Below are 20,131 nucleotides of genomic sequence, written 5' to 3' on the forward strand. Positions count from 1 at the left end.
TAGGGCTAATTTTATTGTATATAATTCTGCAGTGTAACTGCTACACTCAACTGGTAATGATATAGAAAGTGTAAAAGACAGCTGCAGCACCAACAGAAGAGTCTGTTTTCGAACCATCTTATATATTATACAGCATTAAGCACTGTTGAGGGCATGGCCTTTATGTAGCTGTTTAATACTTTCATCTGGCAGGGATTTCTTTCCCCATTGCTGAAAATAGTTATCACAGTGAGGGAGAGTTACAGACCAGGGTGGATCAGGTACATCATTCTCTTGAAGCATATTGTCAAAGTTTATGTCCCAGGCATGTATCAATTTTTTTAATCGAATACAAGTGGGTCTATTTTCTGTAACTTTGCTGTTGTGATCCAATCAGGGTTGAGAAGCAATGGTCGAACAGGATGGGCTGGAAGGCTTTGAATTTTGGCTGCATAATTAAGGAGCAGCGGAGGTTCATACGCCTCTACATACAGACTCTGGACAGGGAATGTTCTAAAGGCTCCTAGCGAAGTATGAAGGGCACTATGTTGGATGGTGTTCAGTCTGGTTAGTGCACTTTTCCTAGCAGAATCACAGACAACAGCTCCATAATCTAATCGAGACCTGATAAGAGCACGATACAGATGTGTGAGAAAGTATCTATCGGCACCCAATTTCATGGCAGAAATGGAACGAAGAATATTTAGTTTCTTTAAACATACAGTTCGGAGATATGTTATGGAAGAAAAAGTTAAGTTTGGTGTCCAACATTAAACCTAGGAAACGAAGATTACTGGTGAATGGTATGGGGTGGTTCTTTAGCCAAAGTTCCGGTTCTGGATGCAGCTTGCGTTTTTTGCAGAAGTGAATTGCAACAGTTTTTTGTTCTGACATACGATATCCATTTTTCTGTGTCCATATTTCTAGCTTATTTATGGAGAGTTGCAGTTGTCTTTCAATAGTATGAATATTTTTTGAACTGCAAGATAGAGTGAGGTCTCTGCAAGCGCATTGGCTATTTCTTGTGGTGAAGATATTTCTTGTCCGTTCTTGGTTAAAATTGGAGCAGAAACCGGTAAAAATTTGCCATTTAGTTGTCGAATTTTTTTCCAAATAATTTTACTGCTAGTGTCTTTTGTGATAGAAGAGGCAAACGGTATCCATGATTCTTTTTTGGCTTGTCTTCTTATTTGTTGTGCTTTTTGCCTTAAGCCTTTTAAACTGAATTAGGTTGTCGGTGGTTGGAAACTTACGGAACAGCGTCTAGGCTTTATTTTTTTCTTTTTTCGCTATGGTACAAGCGTCATTCCACCAGTGTTTAAGGTTTCTGTGTTTGAAAGCAGAAGACATTGGTATTGCTTTGGAAGCTGCCGCTAGTATTTGTTTGGTAATGTGCTCGGTGACATCATCAATAGACCCTAGTTGTATCAATTGGCTATCAAAGGAGATGGAGACAAAAAACTTTTCCCAATCTGTTTTAGAAAATTTCCATAGCACCTGATGATCAGGGCAAGGTGTCTGCATTGTTTGAATTCTGCATATTATTGGGAAATGATCACTGTTGTGCAGATCACTTAAAACCGTCCAATCTACAATAGGAAGTAACTCAGGGGAACATATAGATAAGTCAATTGCCAACATACATCCCGTGGAGAGATGAGTGTAGGTGTTATGACCAGTGTTCAGCAAAGTTAGGTTCAGTTGGTCTATGAGCTTTTCTAGCAAGTGCCCTCTATTATCCATGTGAGCAGATCCCCATAGTGGATGATGTGCATTTAGGTCACCAAGAAGACAAAAAGGAGATGGTATTTGTTTTATAAGATCTTCTAATTCTTTCAACGTGTAAATATTGTTAGGTGGAAGGTACAAAGAGACGAGAGTTATTGTTTTTCCCATTGCTACACGAACTGTAACGGCTTCTAAGTGGGTCTGAAGAGGAATGTTTCTTGCTGGAAATTTACAATTCACTAGAATTGCAACTCCACCATGTGCATGGCTTGAAGAAGTTCTATCTTTTCTATAGGCTGTAAAATGTTTAATCGAATAAGTTACCTGTGGATTTAAATAAGTCTCTTGCAAGCAAATGGCTACCGGATTATATTGTGAGATCAAATCGTATATAGCATCGGTATTACTGCATAAACCTCTGCAATTCCATTGTATGATGTGCATCATTATTTGGTTTTAGAGAGGGAAGATGATTCTGTCTGTTTCTTGTAAGAGGGAGCAGTTTGCTTTTGACGATCATGTTTTATCTTAACCTTTCTTGGAAAATAAGGGCGTCCATATTCTGTACTCCCTTCTACATCATCGGTACCAGTAGATGAACATCCAGTCTCCATGTCATCTTCTGCATGAAGATCAAGGACTGTTTCTTCTTGTGCATTTACAGCTTTGCTGCCCATGCTGCTTGAATTTGGTTGTTGCAATTCAGTGGCACGTTGCCTTTGTGGTTTCCTTTGTAATTTATCGATTGATGTAATTTTAGATGGTTGTTTGGTTTTTTAAGGAGCATTAGCAACTAAGGCCATATTGCTCCGGGTCATGCGGTGGTCATTCCCTGACCTTTCCGCATCCTCCGCATTTGGTGGTGACGGGCTCGAACCCCGGTTTAATCAAGAAGCGTGTGCTATGCACTGCTGCTCCTTCCCACCTGGCTACGGAGACGCCAATTTTAGATGGAACTGAGAGTGGGGTATTGTTTATTTCGTCGATTGAAACAGGTTTGTTAGTGGGCTGATTTGTCAAAGTACAGATCGTGCCCATTCTGCAATGGATGTGTTAGGTGGGATTGACACTTCTGTTTGAGTAGCAACAGCTTGACAGTTTTGGGTAGCAGTAGCATAGCTGCGTTTTGGCATAGTTACCTTGACTTGTCTTCTTGCTTCTTGATGTGATACTTTGTTTTCAATCTTAAACTTCTGTATCTTTTTTCCATTTTCCACAGATCACATGATTTTGAATAAGCTGGGTGATCATTCTTACAATTTGGGCACTCGGGAGATTTTGCAGTACAATCTGTTTGAGAATGATTTTCCGAACCACAATTAGGACATGTAATTTCTCCTTTGCATGTTGTTTTAGAATGACCGAATTTTTGTCATTTGAAACACCTTAAGGGATTTGGAATGTATGCCCGGACTCGGCAGTGGAGGTAGCCTGCTTTTACTGAGTTTGGTAAATTTGGTGTACTGAAGGTCAATATGATATATCGTGTTGGAACTAGTTTATCGTCCTTCTGGATCATGATTTGCCTTGCTTGTGTTACTTTTTGTTCTTGTAATTCTGTAACTATTTCCTCTTTGGTGACGTTTAGTAAATCCCACTCACTTATTACTCCTTTGGAGGAGTTCAGTGTATTATGAGGGGTGACTTTGATTGGGATTCCGCTTATAGTTGACAGTTTCAATAACTGTTCAGTGTCTTGCCTGCGTGGTTTCAATTAATAGATCTCCTGACTGGAGTCGTTTTACCATTTTTGGTGTTCCTGCTGAGTTTTCAAGACATCTTTGAATGACAAAGGGAGACAATTTGCTTACTGGTTGATTCGATAATGAATGCATTATCAGAAAAGCTGGTGGTTCTGGTTTGCTAGAATCTGTTCTCATTCTTTTTGAGAGACTAGGATCATGTTCCCTTCTACAGGTGTCAATATGTTGAGAGCCCGTTGGCTCTAGTGGTGGATATTCGTCGCAATCCATTGTTGCTCCTTTTCGCCCCGGGAGAGGAGCTTCCTTCTCCCAGGTTACTGGCCCCGCCACATGGAGGCAGGAGCAGTGGTCATTCCCTGACCTTTCCATATTTGGTGGTGACGGGATCGAACCCCGGTCTAATCAAGAAGCGTGTACTATGCACTGCTGCTCCTTCCCACCTGGCTACGGAGGCGCCTATGGTGCCAACCAGTGACCAAGCAGCGATCAGAAGAATAGGAGAGCAGTACATTTCTAGCGATAGCAGTAACGTTGAAGCAGTGACATTGCGAGCGGTGGAGGGTTTATGAAAGCACTAGTACTCGCTCTAGGAAAAACGCTAGAAAACACACTAGAAAGATCACTTGGAAACTATTGCTTGGCACTCGGGGCCTGGCCAGGCAGTGCATAAACACTTAGGAAGGATGATATAATGTGTAAATGAAATTTTTGCATTAGGGTGGCACAGATGACGTGTGTGTGTTTGGAAAGAAAAAAAATAAATAAAAAACCAACAACCCCAATATTTATGTACTTTGGTAAGTAAGAGGATAATTGCCAAAAGTATAAAAAATGATCTAATGAGGTAACTGTATACTTCCCTCATTACATCATGCCATTTTTAAACTAAACAAAACAAACACAAAAAGAAATCAAGAACTGCACTCTCTGCGCAGTTCTTGATTTCTTTTTGCATTTATTAAACAAATTTTGCTTTTCATTTGACTTGGTTTGAGTTACCAACTTTCAGTAGGAAATTTTCAAGGACAAATACTGGTACCCATAAACTGCAAGTAAATTATTCCCATAACAAGGCAAGTATAAGCAAGTAGCAAACATTAGTCAAATCAGATTATGAAAGATTTTTTTCTTTATAATAATTTATTTATTTAATATATTCTTTTGACAAACAATACCGAATGAAGTGAAATAAGCAGGGGAATGGAATAATTTATGGATTAAATAAATTATCCACTAAATGTTAGAAACTACCTTCTCATTTTTCACCTTTAGAACCATTATCCTAAGAAAAGTTTGTTATAAAGGTCAAAAACAAAAATAACATTTTAATGTTCAATGCTTAATTAACAATTTGTAACAATATTTTTATAAGCTCTTGTTTATATTACTTTATTTTTTTTAAAACTAACAACAGGTGAGAGGGGGGAGAGAGAGAGATATGCAGTTTTGAGATTAATAATGGGAAAGTGAATGAACACAAAACACTTAAACTTTCTGCCACAAGGGCTCCAAAGGTTTCACTTTTGTAATCTTTAATTCTGAGCCATAGGCAAAAAGAATGACAAAAATAGGTCAGTAGCAAGTGACACGATAATGTAAACAATGGTTCTTGTAACATAACTGAGATCTAAAAGCAAATCGATTATTTGGGGGGGGGGGTAGACAAACCAGTAAAATATACTTTCTATAATTTTACGTAGTAACCAATGGCAGATCTATTACTGCAGATAACACTTAAAATTAAATTTTGAATGCAAGGTTTAGATAATAACAAATATAACTCAATATTAAACTTACTAGCTTCAACAAATGCTTTTAAGCCATCGATCAATTCTTCCTCCTCACTTTTTAAGATCCCTTCAAGAACGTTTCTATATCTAAGTTAAAAACATAAATTACAAATTTCCAGTTTCAATTACACAATATTTTCTTTTCTAGTATATTTTTTAGAACAAATAACATAGAATGATGAATTTCCAGTTTCATTTACACAATATTTTCTTCTCTAGTATATTTTTAAAACAATTACATTTATACCATTATATAATTATTTTAAATATCTTTAACAAGATGATAAATGTATACTCCATAACTGCACATGGAGTTCTAAAATCATCTTTCTTTTACTGTGTGTATATAGGTTACTGTAAAATTCCAGGATTTACCAATTTATGTTGGTAAAAGTTCAAAATATCAAGAAATGTTCCATATTAATGGTTCAGTCACATTTCCTATTTTTAAACAACTGCATGGGAGGGGGTATATATCTCCTATCACTGCAAGGTTATCTGGCAAAAATTCAGTTGCGGGCAACTATATGTTGGTCCCTCAAGAGTTAGATAAATGGACTCATTAAGTGTTCTATCTCAGAAGAATGAAATTTTTAATTGTGGTTATAATGAAATTTATGAATAAATAGATAAAATGTGTTGATATTTAATTAATAACTTTTAAGATATGACGCTGATGTGTATGTTATGCAGGGTACAACTAGTTCACTATATTTAGAATTTAACCCCAGGGGCTCACAACATCTGGTGAGTATGGGCTTGGTACAACCAAGGTCCTGAGCGCTGGATATCATCATTCTTCTCTTTCTTGGTGATTTTTTTCTCTCTCTCTCTCTCTCTCTCTCAGGAATATATATATCTTTTTTTTTTTTTTTTGGCTGGTGTAGCATAAGCTTCAGGCTTCCTTGCACCATACAGCTAATAATAACAGGCACACCCAAGGCCCTGAGCTGGATATAATCATTCTTCTCTTTCTTGGTGATTCCCTTTTACTTCTGACTTTCTTTCTCTCTCTCTCTCTCTCTCTCTCTCTCTCTCTCTCTCTCTCTCTCTCTCTCTCTCTCTCTCTCTCTCTTAGGGTAACCCAGGAACTTTTTTTTTTGGCTGGTACATCATATGCTTCAGGCTTCCTTGCGCCATACAGCTAATAATAATACTAATAATATAGTGAACATATAACACAAACAACTCTGTGGGATTACGAGATATTTCCCCCATGCCTTTGTTTTAAAATTGGACAATTAAAGTGATTAAAATGGGAAATTATCACTGTTTCCCCCTTTTCCACTATCAACTAATGATCTTTCAGGAAGGTTCATAGGTGAACAATGTAGTCAGAGATATATCCCCCCCACAAAAGCCTGTATTTAAAAATTAGAACAGTGATAACTGGATAGTGCATAAAGGACACCAACAATAATTTCCTGGATTGCCCCTTTTTCAATTTTGAAACAATTTAAGTTTCTGTTATTTTTTTTTTAATTCTACTGGAATTATGCTAATGCTTGACCTTTTCTAATGGATAGAAATACAAAAAGAATGTAATTTATTTTTTTAAACTAAAATTTTTTATACTTGTTTTAAAAATTAGTGTTTTTAATTTTAAAAATATTATATAAACAAAAAATAAAACTATTAGCATTAGTAGAGGCATACAATGCAAGAAAGCAAGCTTATGCAACATCAGCCAAAAAAAAAAACCCCCTCTCCCTCTATGGGAGAGGGTTTTTCTTTGGCTGATGATGCTTCCATTTGTTCCAAATTCCTGTCCAGCTCAGTCTTAAATTTATTTAGGCTATTAGCTTCCACAACAAAAGATGGAAACCTGCTCCATCAATCAACTACCCAATGGCTAAAGGCAAATTTCTGCACATCTATTTTACAACTATCTTTCTTCAATTTGAAACTGTGGCCCCTCAGGTTCTTAGTCTGAGCAAGAGGAAGAATCCCATCAGCATTCAGCTTGCTCAACCCATTCAAGGACTTATACACCTCGAGGTGCTTACTCTCAAGGTGCTGCAATTTGCAGAACTTAAGCCTTTCTTGATAAGAGCACCCCTTTGTTCTCCTCACCAACCTTGTTGCCCTTCTTTGTACTTGTTCTAGCAACTCTACATCCTTCCTAAAATGAGGCCTCCAGCCCTGTACACAGTACTCTAAGTGTGGCCTGACCATTGCCTTGTATAACAGGATAATCACCTCCCTGTCCCTGCTAGCAAAATTCCTATACATTATTGACAAGACTCCATGACCCACCCTGTCAGCCCATCTGCACTGCTCAGCGAACTTCATAATTGACTGCACAATTACCCCCCAGGTCTTTTCCACGTCCCTGGTTGTAGTACCACACAGTTCGTACATTTCTCTTTGGTTATTGCTACCCATATGCAGTACTTTGAAATGTTAAACTTCAGTTGCCACTTCTCAGCCCATTTTCCCAACTTATCTAGATCCAGTTGGAGTAGCATACTGTCTTTACTGTTAACAATCCTGTCAACCTTTGTATCATCTGCAAACTTGGACATTAATACTGATAAATCTTCATCAATATCATTGATAAATATACAAAACAACAATGGGCCCAACACCGAACCCTGGGGAACTCCACTAATAACATTTGTCCACGAAGAGCAGTGTCCATTGATTACAACACTCTCTGTTGTCTCCCACTCAACCATTCCTTTATCCATTATAGCAACTTATCCTTAATGCCATACCTCTCCAATTTGTATAGCAGTCTATCATGTGCAACAGTATCAAAAGCTTTCCTGAAATCCAAGTACATGATATCAAAATTATTTTTGGCATTCAGTTCCTTTGTGACCACATCATAGTATCCAATCAAACTGGTCAGACAAGACCTCCCTTTAACAAACCCATTCTGTGTCTTAACTATTACTAGTCTTGTCTAGATGATCCCGCAATGCTTCTTTAACCAATGATTCTATTATTTTCCCCGGAACAAAAGTTAAACTAACAGGTTTGTAGTTACATGTGTCACCTTTTGAACCCCTTTTGTGAATTGGTGATACATTTGCACACCTCCAGTCCATGGGGACCTCCCCTGAGTCCAAGGAAGCTCTCATAATTATGGCTAAGGGTTTGCTTAATTCCTTTACTGCCTCCTTTAATATAACTGGATAGATCCCTACACTCCAGGTGCCTTCCTTATGTGTTTAACTTCAACAATTTTTCCTCCACTTTGCTCTCAGTTATTACAAAATCACTTAGCTCCCTGTTAGCATTTGATAAACTTCTGGCACTACCCTCATTGAATAACTCCTCATGTGTGAATGTAGATGTAAAATACTCATTCAGTTTATCAGCTACCTGAGCATGATCATCAATAGTCAACCCAACTATGTTAAGTGGTCCAATCTGAATTATCCCTTTCCTTCTAGAGTTTACATAAGTAAAGAACTCTTTGCTGTTTTTCTTTGCATCATTTGCCAAAGATTTCTCGTAATCTGCCTTCACCTTGCTAACCTCCTTTGTGACTTGATTATAGATTAGTTTATACCTGCCACAGGTTTCCATGTCACCTGATACTTTATATGAATACCATACATTTTTTTTTCTCTACCACGAACCTCATTAATTCATCTGACATCCATTTACGCCTATTAATCATCTGATGAATATAAAACTATTAATTAATGAATCTGAAGAGTATAATGAGCCATTGTGCATAGAAATAGAACGGGCCAGTAAATCGGATTGTGTTATAATGGGGGATTTTACTTCCCAGATATTGACTGGAACTTGTGGATTGATCACTTGAACACTAGCAAGACTTTTGTGGATTTATTGGATGATTATTTTCTTCAGCAACATTTCAGAGAGGCAACCAAAGAGAGTAATACTCTTGATCTGGTCATCAGCAGTGATTCTTTATGCATTAAGAATCTGCAAATAAAGGAACCACTAGGTGGTAGTGATCACAGTGTACTGATGTGGGCTTTACTTAAAGATGTAACTACCAATAGGGGTAAGGGGAAGAGTTTTTGCTTTTGTAAAAGGTGACTACAGCAGTCTCAGGGTTTTTAAATTCTATACAGTGGGATCAACTAATGATGTTACCAATGGTGAATTCTAAATGGGAGGCTTTCAGAGAATTAATCTTGGAGGGTACTAGGCTTTACATACCAACTAAGAAATACTGTTCAAGGTTTAGGTTTAAATGAATATCAGATGAATTAATTTGGCTCGTGGCAGAAAAAAAAAAAAAAAATGCATGAGATGCATATAAATTATCAGGTGACACAGAAGCCTATGGCAGATATAAGCTAGTCTATAATCAAGTCACAAAGTGAAGGCATATTACAAGAAATCTTTGGCAAAGGATGCAAAGAAAAAAAGCAAAGAGTTCTTTACTTATGTAAACTCTAGAAGGAAAGGGATGAATCAGATTGGTCCACTTAACACAGTTGGTTTGACTATTAAAGATCATCCTCAGGTAGCTGATAAACTGAATGAGTATTTTGCATCTACATTCACATATGGAGTTATTCAAGGAGGGGAATGCCAGAAGTTTATCAAGCTAATAGGGAGCTACATAATTTTTAAATAACTGAGAGCAAAGTGGAGGAGAAATTGTTGAAGTTAAACATAACGAAGGCACATGGGGTGGATGGGATCTATCCAGTTAAATTAAAGGAGGCAGCAAAGGAAGTAAGCAAACCCTTAGACATAATTACGAAAGCTTCCTTGGACTCTGGGGAGGTCCCCATGGACTGGAGATGTGCAAATGTGTACCCGATTCACAAAGGGGGATCACAGGGTGACACGAGTAATTACAGACCCGTTAGTTTGACTTCTGTTCCAGGGAAAATAATGGAGTCACTGGTTAAGGAAGCGATGCAGGATCATCTAGACAAGACTGCAGTTATAGTTCATACACAGCATGGGTTTGTTATGGGGAAGTCTTGTCTGACAAATTTGATTGAATACTATGATGTGGTGACAAAGGAATTAGATGCAAAGAATAATTTTAACATCATATACTTGGATTTTAGGAAAGCTTTGATACCATGGCACATGGAAGACCACTGTACAAATTGGAGCAGTATGGCATTAATGGAAACTTCTACAATGGATAAAAGGATGGTTGAGTGGGAGAAGACAGAGTGGTTATCAATGGACACTGCTCTTCATGGATTAATGTTATTAGTGGAGTCCCCCAGGGTTCGGTGCTGGGCCCATTGTTGTTTTTGGTATTTATCAATGATATTGATGAAGGTATATCAGGGTTAATGTCTAAGTTTGCAGATGATACGAAGATTGCCAGGGTTGTTAATGACAGTAATGATAGTACACTGCTGCAGCAGGATCTGGAAAATTGAGAAGATGAGCTGAGAGGTGACAACTGATGTTTAACATTGACAATTCGGCCCTGGAAAGATTGTGCAAGGCTCAAGGAGTAGAATTTTTTTCTGCCTGGTCTGTACTTGTTAACAGGAGAGACTGCTTCTACAGCGATGGGATACACTTAAATAGAAAGGGTGCAAGAATATTTGCTGATGCTATCGAGGCAGTGTTAGGTGGGTTGGAAAACTGCTAGCTTGGGAGGGGGATACAAAGACTAATAGATTAACAGTAGCCACTGGCAGAGATGAAAGTGATTCTTGCACTGCTTCTATTGGAATGAGCAGAAACCTGGAAAACAAGATGCAGGATGTTTCAGAGACTGTTGGGAGTCATTGCAGTACAAGTAAACACATGGGTTGTGTTATGATTGCTAAGAATAGGAACAGGTGCATGTATACTTGCGTGTACACCAATGCTAGGAGTTTGGTAAATAAATTTGATGAATTTGAGTTATTGCTCAAAGCATCAAAGGTGGATATTGTTGGGATATCAGGGACGTGGTGTCACACAGATATAAGGAATGCAGAACTGGAATTTGGGGAGTACATCTACAGAAAGGATAGACAGGGAGGAGGGTTTATGCTATTAGTTAAGAAACACAAAATCCAAGGAAGTGAAGCCAGTTGACATCGCTGGACAGTGCAGTGTCAAGTCAGTTTGGTGTGACATAAGCATTGGGAGATCAAAATTGAGAGTGTGCTATAGGTATAATGACTCTGATGAGTATAATAAGAAAATGTACAGGGAAATAGTGGGCCAATAAATCAGAGAGTCTTATAATGGGGGATTTTAATTTCCCAGATATTGACTGGAATTTGTGGGTTGGTCACTCACACACTAGCAAGGCTTTTGTGGATTTATTGGATGTTTGTTTTCTACATCAGCATGTTCTGGAGGCAACTAGAGGGAGTAATATACTTGATTTGATTATCAGTAGTGATTCTTCATGCATTAAGAATCTGCAGAAAAAGGAACCACTAGGTGGCAGTGAACAGTGTGCTGAAGCGGGATTTACTCAAAGAGGTAACTACCATCAGGGGTAAAGGGAAGGGTTATTGATTTCGTAAAGGCAATTACGATGGTCTGAGACAGTATTTAAATTCTATAAAGTGGGACCAACTGATGATGTTACCAACAGCAAATTCAAATAGGGAAGCATTCAAAGAACTTATCTTGGAAGCTACTAGGCTTTACGTACCAACTAAGAAATATTGTTCAAGGTTTAGGCTTAAATGGATGTCAGATGAACTAATGAGACACATGGCAGAGAAAAAAAAATGCATGGGATACATATAAATTAACACTTGACACAGAAGCGTGACACAGAGAGATATAAGCTGGTCTGTAACCAAGTCACAAAGAAGGTTAGACAGGCAAAGGCAGATTATGAGAAATCTTTGTCAAAGGATGCAAAGAAAAACAGCAAAGATTTCTTTACTTATATAAACTCTAGAAGGAAGGGGATGAATCAGATTGGTCCACTTGATATCGATGGTTCAACTGTTCATGATCCTGCTCAGGCAGCTAACAAACTAAATGAATATTTTGCATCGACATTCACACACGAGGAGTTATTCAGCGAGGGGAATGCCAGAGGTGTATTCAACTCTGGCAGTAAGCAAGATAATCTTGAAATAACTGAGAGTAAAGTGGAGGAGAAATTGTTGAAGATAAACACAAGAAAGGCATTTGGGATAGATGGGATCTATCCAGTTATATTAAAGGAGGCAGCAAAGGAAGTAAGCAAACCCTTAGCCATAATTATGAGAGCCTCCTTGGGCTCAGGGGAGGTACCCATAGACTGGAGATGTGCAAATGTGACCCCAATTCACAGAGGAGGATCAAAGGCTGACACAAGTAATTATAGACCTGTGAGTTTAACTTCTGTTCCAGGAAAATTAATGGAGGCACTGGTTAAAGAAGCACTGCAGGATAATCTAGACAAGACTTCAGTTATAGCTCAAACACAGCATGGTTTTGTTAAGGGGAAATCTTGCCTGACCAATTTGATTGGATACTATGATGCAGTCTCAAAAGAGCTATATGCAGGGAATAACTGTGATATTATATACTTGGATCTCAGAAAGGCTTTTGATACTGTTGCACATGGAAGACTGCTGCACAAATTGGAGCAGTGTGGCATTGGAGGCAAATTGCTGCTATGGATAAAGGGGTGGTTGAGGGGGAGAAGACAGAGAGTGGTAATCAATGGACACTGCTCATCATGGACTAATGTTATCAGTGGAGTCCCTGAGGGTTCAGTGTTGGGTCCATTATTGTTTTGTGTATTTATAAATAATACTGATGATGGTATATCAAGCTTAATGTCCAAGTTTGCAGACGATACAAAGGTTGGCAGGGTAGTTAAGGACACTACTGATGCTATTCTGCCACAACAGGATCTGGAAAGGTTGAGCAGATGGGCTGAGAAGTGGCAAATGAAGTTTAACATTGACAAATGTAAAATACTACATATGGGAAACAGCAACCCCAGAGCAACCCCTACACTGACAGTGGTAGAGAATGAAAAGGACCTTGGGGTAATTGACCAGGCAGATATGAAGTTCTCTGAGCAGTGCAGACGGGCTGCAAGAGTAGCTCATGGTGTATTGTCAATGATATACAGGAATTTTTCTAGCAGGGATAAGGTGATTATTCCCTTGTATAAGGCAATGGTCAGACTGTATACAGGTCTGGAGGCCTCATTTCAAGAAGGATGTAGAGCTGCTGGAACGAGTACAGAGAAAGGCAACAAGATTAGTGAATGGGACAAAGGGTTGCGCTTACGAAGAAAGGCTTAAGTTTTGCAAATTACAGTGTCTGGAGACTAGCCACCAGCGAGGTGATCTGATAGAGGTGTAGAAAGCTTTGAATGGTTTGAGCATGCTCAATGCTGATGGGATTCTTCCTCCTGCTCAGAATAATCACCTGAGAGAGCAAAAATTCAAATTGAGGAAGGAAAGAGGTAGGATAGATGTGTGGAAGTTTGCCTTTAGCCAGCGGTTAGTTGTTTGGTGGAATAGACTTCCATCCCTTGTTGTAGAAGTTGATAGCCTAAATAAATTTAAGGCTGAGCTGGACAGGTATTTCGAACGAACGGAGGGGTGAAGTGGATGGTTTTTTTTTTTTTTTTTGGCTGATGCTGCATAAGCTTGCTTTCTTGCATCATATGCCTCTACTAATGCTAAATATAAAGTACTGCATATGGGTAGCAGTAACCCCAGAGTACCGTACCAACTGGGTGGTACTACACTCAGGGTAGTGGAGAATGAAAAGGATCTGGGGGTAATTGTGCAGTCAGATATGAAGTTTTCTGAACAGTGCAGAAGGTCTGCAAGAGGAGCTCATGGTGTCATGTCATGTCATGTCAATGATATACAGGAATTTTGCTAGTAGGGATAAGGGAGTGATTGTCCCCTTGTATATGGCAATGGTCAGGCCACACTAAGTACTGTATTTAGAATTTGCCATTGGTAAATTCTTCTCATTTAGAATTTGCTATTGGTACTTTCAGTTTGTCCCACTTCATAGAATTTAAATTGTCTGAGATCACTCTAGTCACCTATAAGTAATAGCCCTTTCCTTCGACTGTAGTTACCTCTTTATGTATATCCCACATCAATACATTGTGATCACTGCAATCAGTGTCTTTAACTCCAGATTGCTAATGCAAGAAGAGTCACTGCTGGCAATCAGATCAAGAGTACTTCTTTCTGTTGTTGCCTTTCTAACATGCTAGTACAGCAAACAATCATCCAATAAATCCACAAAAGTCTTACTGTGTGAGTGACTAACCCATAAGGTCTAGTCAAAATCTGGAAAGGTATAGTCCCCAATTTAAGACATTGAGTTACTGCCACATTCTATATGTCTGTACAGTTGTTCGTTACACTCTTCACTAATACTCTATTAGTACTTTTCACAAATAATCTGTAAATTTATCTGCATAATCTATATATTAAATTTTTATTATTTCTCTCTATAGTCCAGCATTTAATTTCAGCATATACTTAGTGTGTGTTGCTGCTAGTAACCAGCAGAAGACTAGAATGTCTTGACAAGTCTGCAGGTATTTCATTCAATGCTACTCTACTAATTTTGCACAATTTGTTCAGAGCCACAGTACAGACAAGTATTTTCAACAGCATTTGTAACTTTCAGCACGTGTTATACAATATCATTTAAGTAGCTAGTTATGAAGGGTATGCTTAAAAGTTTTATTTAGCTATGTACAGATTGGTGTGAATAGCTTTTGAGTAGCACACTATTTTTAGTAGATTTCCTCACTGACAAATTCTGGACCTACACTCCAGTTTAAGGACTATTTCCAAGTTTTATAGTTAAGCTAGTTCAATGTAACATCCAGATTTCACAACTCTGAAACAGGTCTATTTATATTATTATTTATTATAAATAAGTTGATAAAGAAGAGTTGTTTTTGTTCCAGAGTTACAAGGGTGGTTCAATAAAGAATCACCCCGACCTAGCTGCAGAGGTACTAGCCGGTTGATTCTTGGCACAGATTTTAGTCCTCCTCTACATAGCCACTGTGCAGATTTACATATTTTTCCCACTCAATGGATGAGGCTACGGATACCGTTTTTGTAGAAGTGGCGAGGTTGGTCTTTGAACCATGACTCCGTTGCAGAAATGAGTGTCTCGTCATCAGGGAAGTGGGTCCCCTAAAGAAATGATTTGAGGGAGGGAAACAAGAAATCCGATGCTACAAGATTGGGTGAGTAGGCTGGATGGGGCAGTATTTCATATCCACAAGTGGCTGCTTGTGTTGTTACAATTTCAGAAGTATGAATTGGGGCATTGTCTTGAAGCATTCTCATACCTTTGGACAGCATGGCATGCCTACATGTTTTGATTTTCTCCCGTAATTTTGAGAGTAAGTTGGCGTAATAGGCACTTGTAATTGTTCTACCTTTTGGCAGGTAATCAGTCATTATCATGCCTTTCTCATTCCAAAACACTGTCAGGAAGACCTTTCCCGCTGATGCTCGAACCCTTGCCTAATTCGGGGGTTGGGAAACAATGATGTCGCCATTCCACGGACTGCTTTTTACTTTCAGGGTCGAAATGGTGTATCCAATTTTCATCCTGAGCGATTAGATAAGAGAAAAAGTCTTCCTCATTTTTTGGCACAGAGATAACAATTCTTGCAATTTCTGTTGTTGATCAGCCTTCTGGAAACCAGTCAATAATTTGGAAATTCATCTTGCACTCAATTTCCGTAAACCAAGTTGTTCATGAAGGACTATTTCAATAGAGCCAACACTAATCTTCACCTCCTGGGACAATTTGCACACATATATGGCGATCTTCCAATTAACAACTCCACTTTTCTGATCATGCTGTCATCAATGGCTGAAAAGGGACAACTTGGAATGGGCTCAGATTCTGCCGATGTCTGACCACACTTAAACTGTCTATGCCAGTGCTTCACAATCCATAGGATGGAGCTTCATCCTTATATACAGCAGTTATCTTCTTGTGGATTTCTTTAGGAGATTTCCCCTTCAAGAACAGATACCGGATTACAGCTCTGGCTTCAATTTTGTCCATGATGCTACTTCGTCACACATTCAGCTCTGTAAGAGAAAAACAAATTAAGACACAGGGCTGAAATTTTACACCTTTAGTACAGAGATATGTATGATGCTACATACAAAATATCATGAATCTGCGATATGTGGAAGTAGGTGAGGGCGATTCTTTATTGAACCACCCTCTTAAGTTGCCAATAAAATGACTATCTAGGAGTATTTTATAGTTTCATTTCAAAGCTTTTTTTTTAATTCTTAACTCAGTATATGCTTTGTGTCTGAGGCTGCCATGGCTTCTCCACCCAGCTAGCAGAGCTGTTTTATTTATATTTTATATTAAAAATTAATATGCTCTTCAAATGTGCTAACCACAGAGGAGACAAGAGAGTCACAGTATGTTTGTCTTTTAGTCTGTGCTTCCAAAATATTCTTTCAAACTAAAATTGATCTATTGTGTAATTAAAAATGTCAATATTCTTAACCTTATTTTTAATAATGATTAAACTGATATTTAGAATTTTTGCATTAAGGAACAATTATAAGGTAGTGGTCATAATGTATTAATATAGAACACATCTAAGACAACTGTTGGTAAGATAAAAGGAAGGATTTTAATTTTTGCAAGAGAAATTAGTATTATAATGGCTAAATGATGCAAAGGAAGTGAACTTGACTATTGTGGCAGGAAATTCGTTCTAATGAACTACAACACACTGCCCAAAAGTTAACTTCATGAGATTCTGCTTTCTGTTACTCCCAAAAATTTTGTATTTGTGCCCCTGATTCCTCTATTTTTTTTTTTTCTATGTGAAAATATACCCTTTCTCATTCATTTTACTGTCTCTCTCTCTCTCTCTCCAGAGCATTATATATATTTATAAGCCTCCCTCCCAAGATGTTTAGTTGCTGAACTTTCTAGAAGCTCTATCTTTCTAGGTGTAACCTTCAAACCTGAGCACAATATTCTAAATGTGAACTCACCAATATCTTACATAAAGGGATAATGACATCCTTTTCCCTGCTTGCAAAGGTCCTTTCTAATCACTCATTTATACTGCATGGGAAAAAAAAAAAAAAAAAAAAAAAACTGTCTCTCACTGCTGAATAGTAATCTAAGTCTTTTTCATCCCAAACCACTTTTAACTCCACTCCCCTATTAAGCCTGTAAGTAATTCCTAGAATTCTGATCCCTAGGTGCAAACCTTTACATAGGTCAGGGAATGACGACCACATATCCCGGAGCAATATGGTCTTAGTTGCTAATGCTCCTAAAAACCAAATAACAAACAAACAAGCAAACAAACCTTTAAATCATTAGACAACTTTGACAACTTCCCGTGCACTCCCTCCTCAATGTCATTAAGGAAGATAAGAAACAGAAGTGGCTTCAATACTCATCCCTAAGAGACTGTACTTGCCATGCTGATCCACCCTGAGGAACATCCAGACTACTGTCTTCTATTTTTTGTCCAGCCTTTGATCCAATGAAGAAAACATTAATCCTAATTTATTTTATCTATATAATAGCTATTCATAGCTAACTGTATCAAAAGTTTTATTGAAGTCAAGGTAAGTAATGTCAAAGCTTTTCCTTGAATCCAACTGTTTTGACTTTGTCATAATCATTAACTAGATTGGTTAAGCAATACTTCCTCTTCATGAACTCAGTGTCATCCAATAAGGATACTATTCCTTTCAAGATGCTCCTGTATTGTATTCTTAACCGCAGACTCCACTAAAGTCAAATTCACTGGTATACTTGCCCTTAGCACCCCCTCAAACTGAAGAAGAGCCAACATTTCCCCATCCCACAAAGGATGTGCATGCACTGATATGTAGCCTTTTTAGTATAACAGGACTCATACCATCCACTCCTGAAGCCTTATCTTTGCTCAGCTTCAGCAGTTTTTCCCTCACAGATTCTCCTCTGAGATTGATATCACTCAATTTATCATTGCAGTCTAACTTAGTCTTGTACTGATCCTCATGGTTTGAATGGTCTTTCCACTGTAAAGATTAGAGCCAGAACTAGGCAACCCTACGCCCGGGGCAAAAGTAATATAAGTACACCCCCCCCCATTATATGCAGGTAGTCAATCTAGGAATTTATAAAAATTAACTTTTGCAATGATCTATGATTTGCACATATTTATTAATAAAATAATTTAAATACTACAATGAATATAACAAAACAAAACATCAAAGAAAAAGAAACTTACAAATATTCATTTATATCTACAGAGACCGTTTCTATATAAACTACAAAGAAATTTAAAAAAAAAAATCACAGATAGCTTATGTTTATACATCTAGTATAAAATCATAAACAAAATACTGCGAAATATAGTACTTTTAACATTATAACTTAAAATAAAAATATGCAATGAAGATGTATGTATTATTTTAATTGAATATTTTTCAATTTTGCCGAAGCAAAATCATCAATAATTTTATCTTAATTTATGTTTTGTGCAACCTGATTTTTAATGGATATAATTGATATGTTGGTTAGTCGCTCTTGTCTAGTTGTTGATCTAAGGTAATTTTTAATCAATTTAAGTTTGCTGAAGCACCTTTCACACGAAGCTACTGTTGCAGGCAGAGTAAGAAAAATTTGTAACGTTATTTCCATATTTGAATAAGATTCTATTAGATAATACTCATGAATGAAATGCAGAAGTTGTAAAGAGGTTACAGATTTTATATTATGCAGAACTGATAAAACACGATTTTTGAAACTTTCGACTTCTGTTGAAATATCTGACACATTTAAATCTGTTGTATTTTAATGTAAGGTTGGAAGCAGCCTTCTGCAAGTCAGATTTATTAATTAATGCAAATGAAGTTCCAAATAGAAAAGCAAAATCTGAAGAAATAATATTCAGTTTTTCAAATCTAGTGCTTACTAAGTCATTCATAAGAACATCCAAACCTATCATCATTCTTCTCTTTTTTGCTTTCTTGGTGATTCCCTTCTACTTCTGTCTCTCACTAAGCCTCAGGCTTCCTTGCACCATATGGCTAATAATAATATTTAATTTCAATACAAAATTGTTGTTCGGCAGATAAATTGAAATCGTCTGAAGATTCATAAAGTGTCATTCTTTTTTTCTTTCTTTCATCTCAAAATGTAGCTGGTATATCCATTTTTCTGCTGTGGCAGCAGCATATCCGAAAATACTTGAAATTCACTTTCCAGTATTTCTTGGAGATTGTTTTTTATCAATCTGTTTATTAATTGGGAAAAGTTACATATGCAAAGCTTTTTAGCTTGCAATGCTTTATTCACACAGTCAATATTATGAAAAATTTTATGCCATATAGCCAATCTGCATAAAAATGGATAGTCTATTTGTAAAAGCAGACTTTGAGCAATACTGATAGTTTCTGAATTTGCAGACATATCTTCATTATTAATTAAGACTTCATGAACTTTTGTTATTTGTAGGAACAAAGATTTTATAGCTCGTTTTTGGGATGACCATCTTGTGTCTATATGAAATCTTCAAAGTAGTCATTCAAATTTCCCAGCGACTAGTGGAACCAGAAAAAAAAAAAAAAAAAAAAAAAAAGATAAATATCCTTTGAACAATGCCAAAAAAATTTGTCATCCCATTACTGACACTGCATATACACCAGCTAAATTAAGACTATGTGCCGAGCATGGTACAAACGTTGCAAATTCATTTTTTTTTTAAATCATTGACTGTACACCATTATATTTTCAGCCATATTGGCCTCGTTATCATATCCCTGCCCCCTGACATTTTTAATGTCAAGTCCATTCTTTTCTAATTTGGTAAGAATTTCTGTCGCCAATCCAATGGCAGTCTTTTCTTTACTTTCTATAAAATCAACGAAACTCTTTTTCTGTCTATAATTTGCACATATCTAATTATTTAGGACATTTGTTCATTCATGATGTGATAAAGCGGGTGTGCAATCAATTAACAAGAAGAAATACTTAGCTTTTTTAATTTTTAAAATAATTCTGACCCAAATTTAATTTCCA

At 37.3% G+C, this 20,131-nt stretch overlaps 1 protein-coding gene across 2 annotated transcripts in view; it reads right to left on the reverse strand.

Moving 5' to 3' along the window:
• Positions 1–20,131, reverse strand: part of CSN4 (COP9 signalosome subunit 4) — a 134,027-nt gene that overhangs the window by 99,747 nt on the left and 14,149 nt on the right. For both annotated transcript variants that reach the window (XM_090378110.1, XM_090378109.1), the window contains exon 2: positions 5,208–5,287. In XM_090378110.1, coding sequence (XP_090234236.1) covers positions 5,208–5,287 — 80 coding nt within the window. The remainder of the gene's footprint in view (positions 1–5,207; positions 5,288–20,131) is intronic.

This window comes from Mastigoproctus giganteus, chromosome 7, assembly GCF_048544385.1.
Source record: "Mastigoproctus giganteus isolate SK-2022 chromosome 7, ASM4854438v1, whole genome shotgun sequence".
NCBI lineage: Eukaryota > Metazoa > Arthropoda > Arachnida > Uropygi > Thelyphonidae > Mastigoproctus > Mastigoproctus giganteus.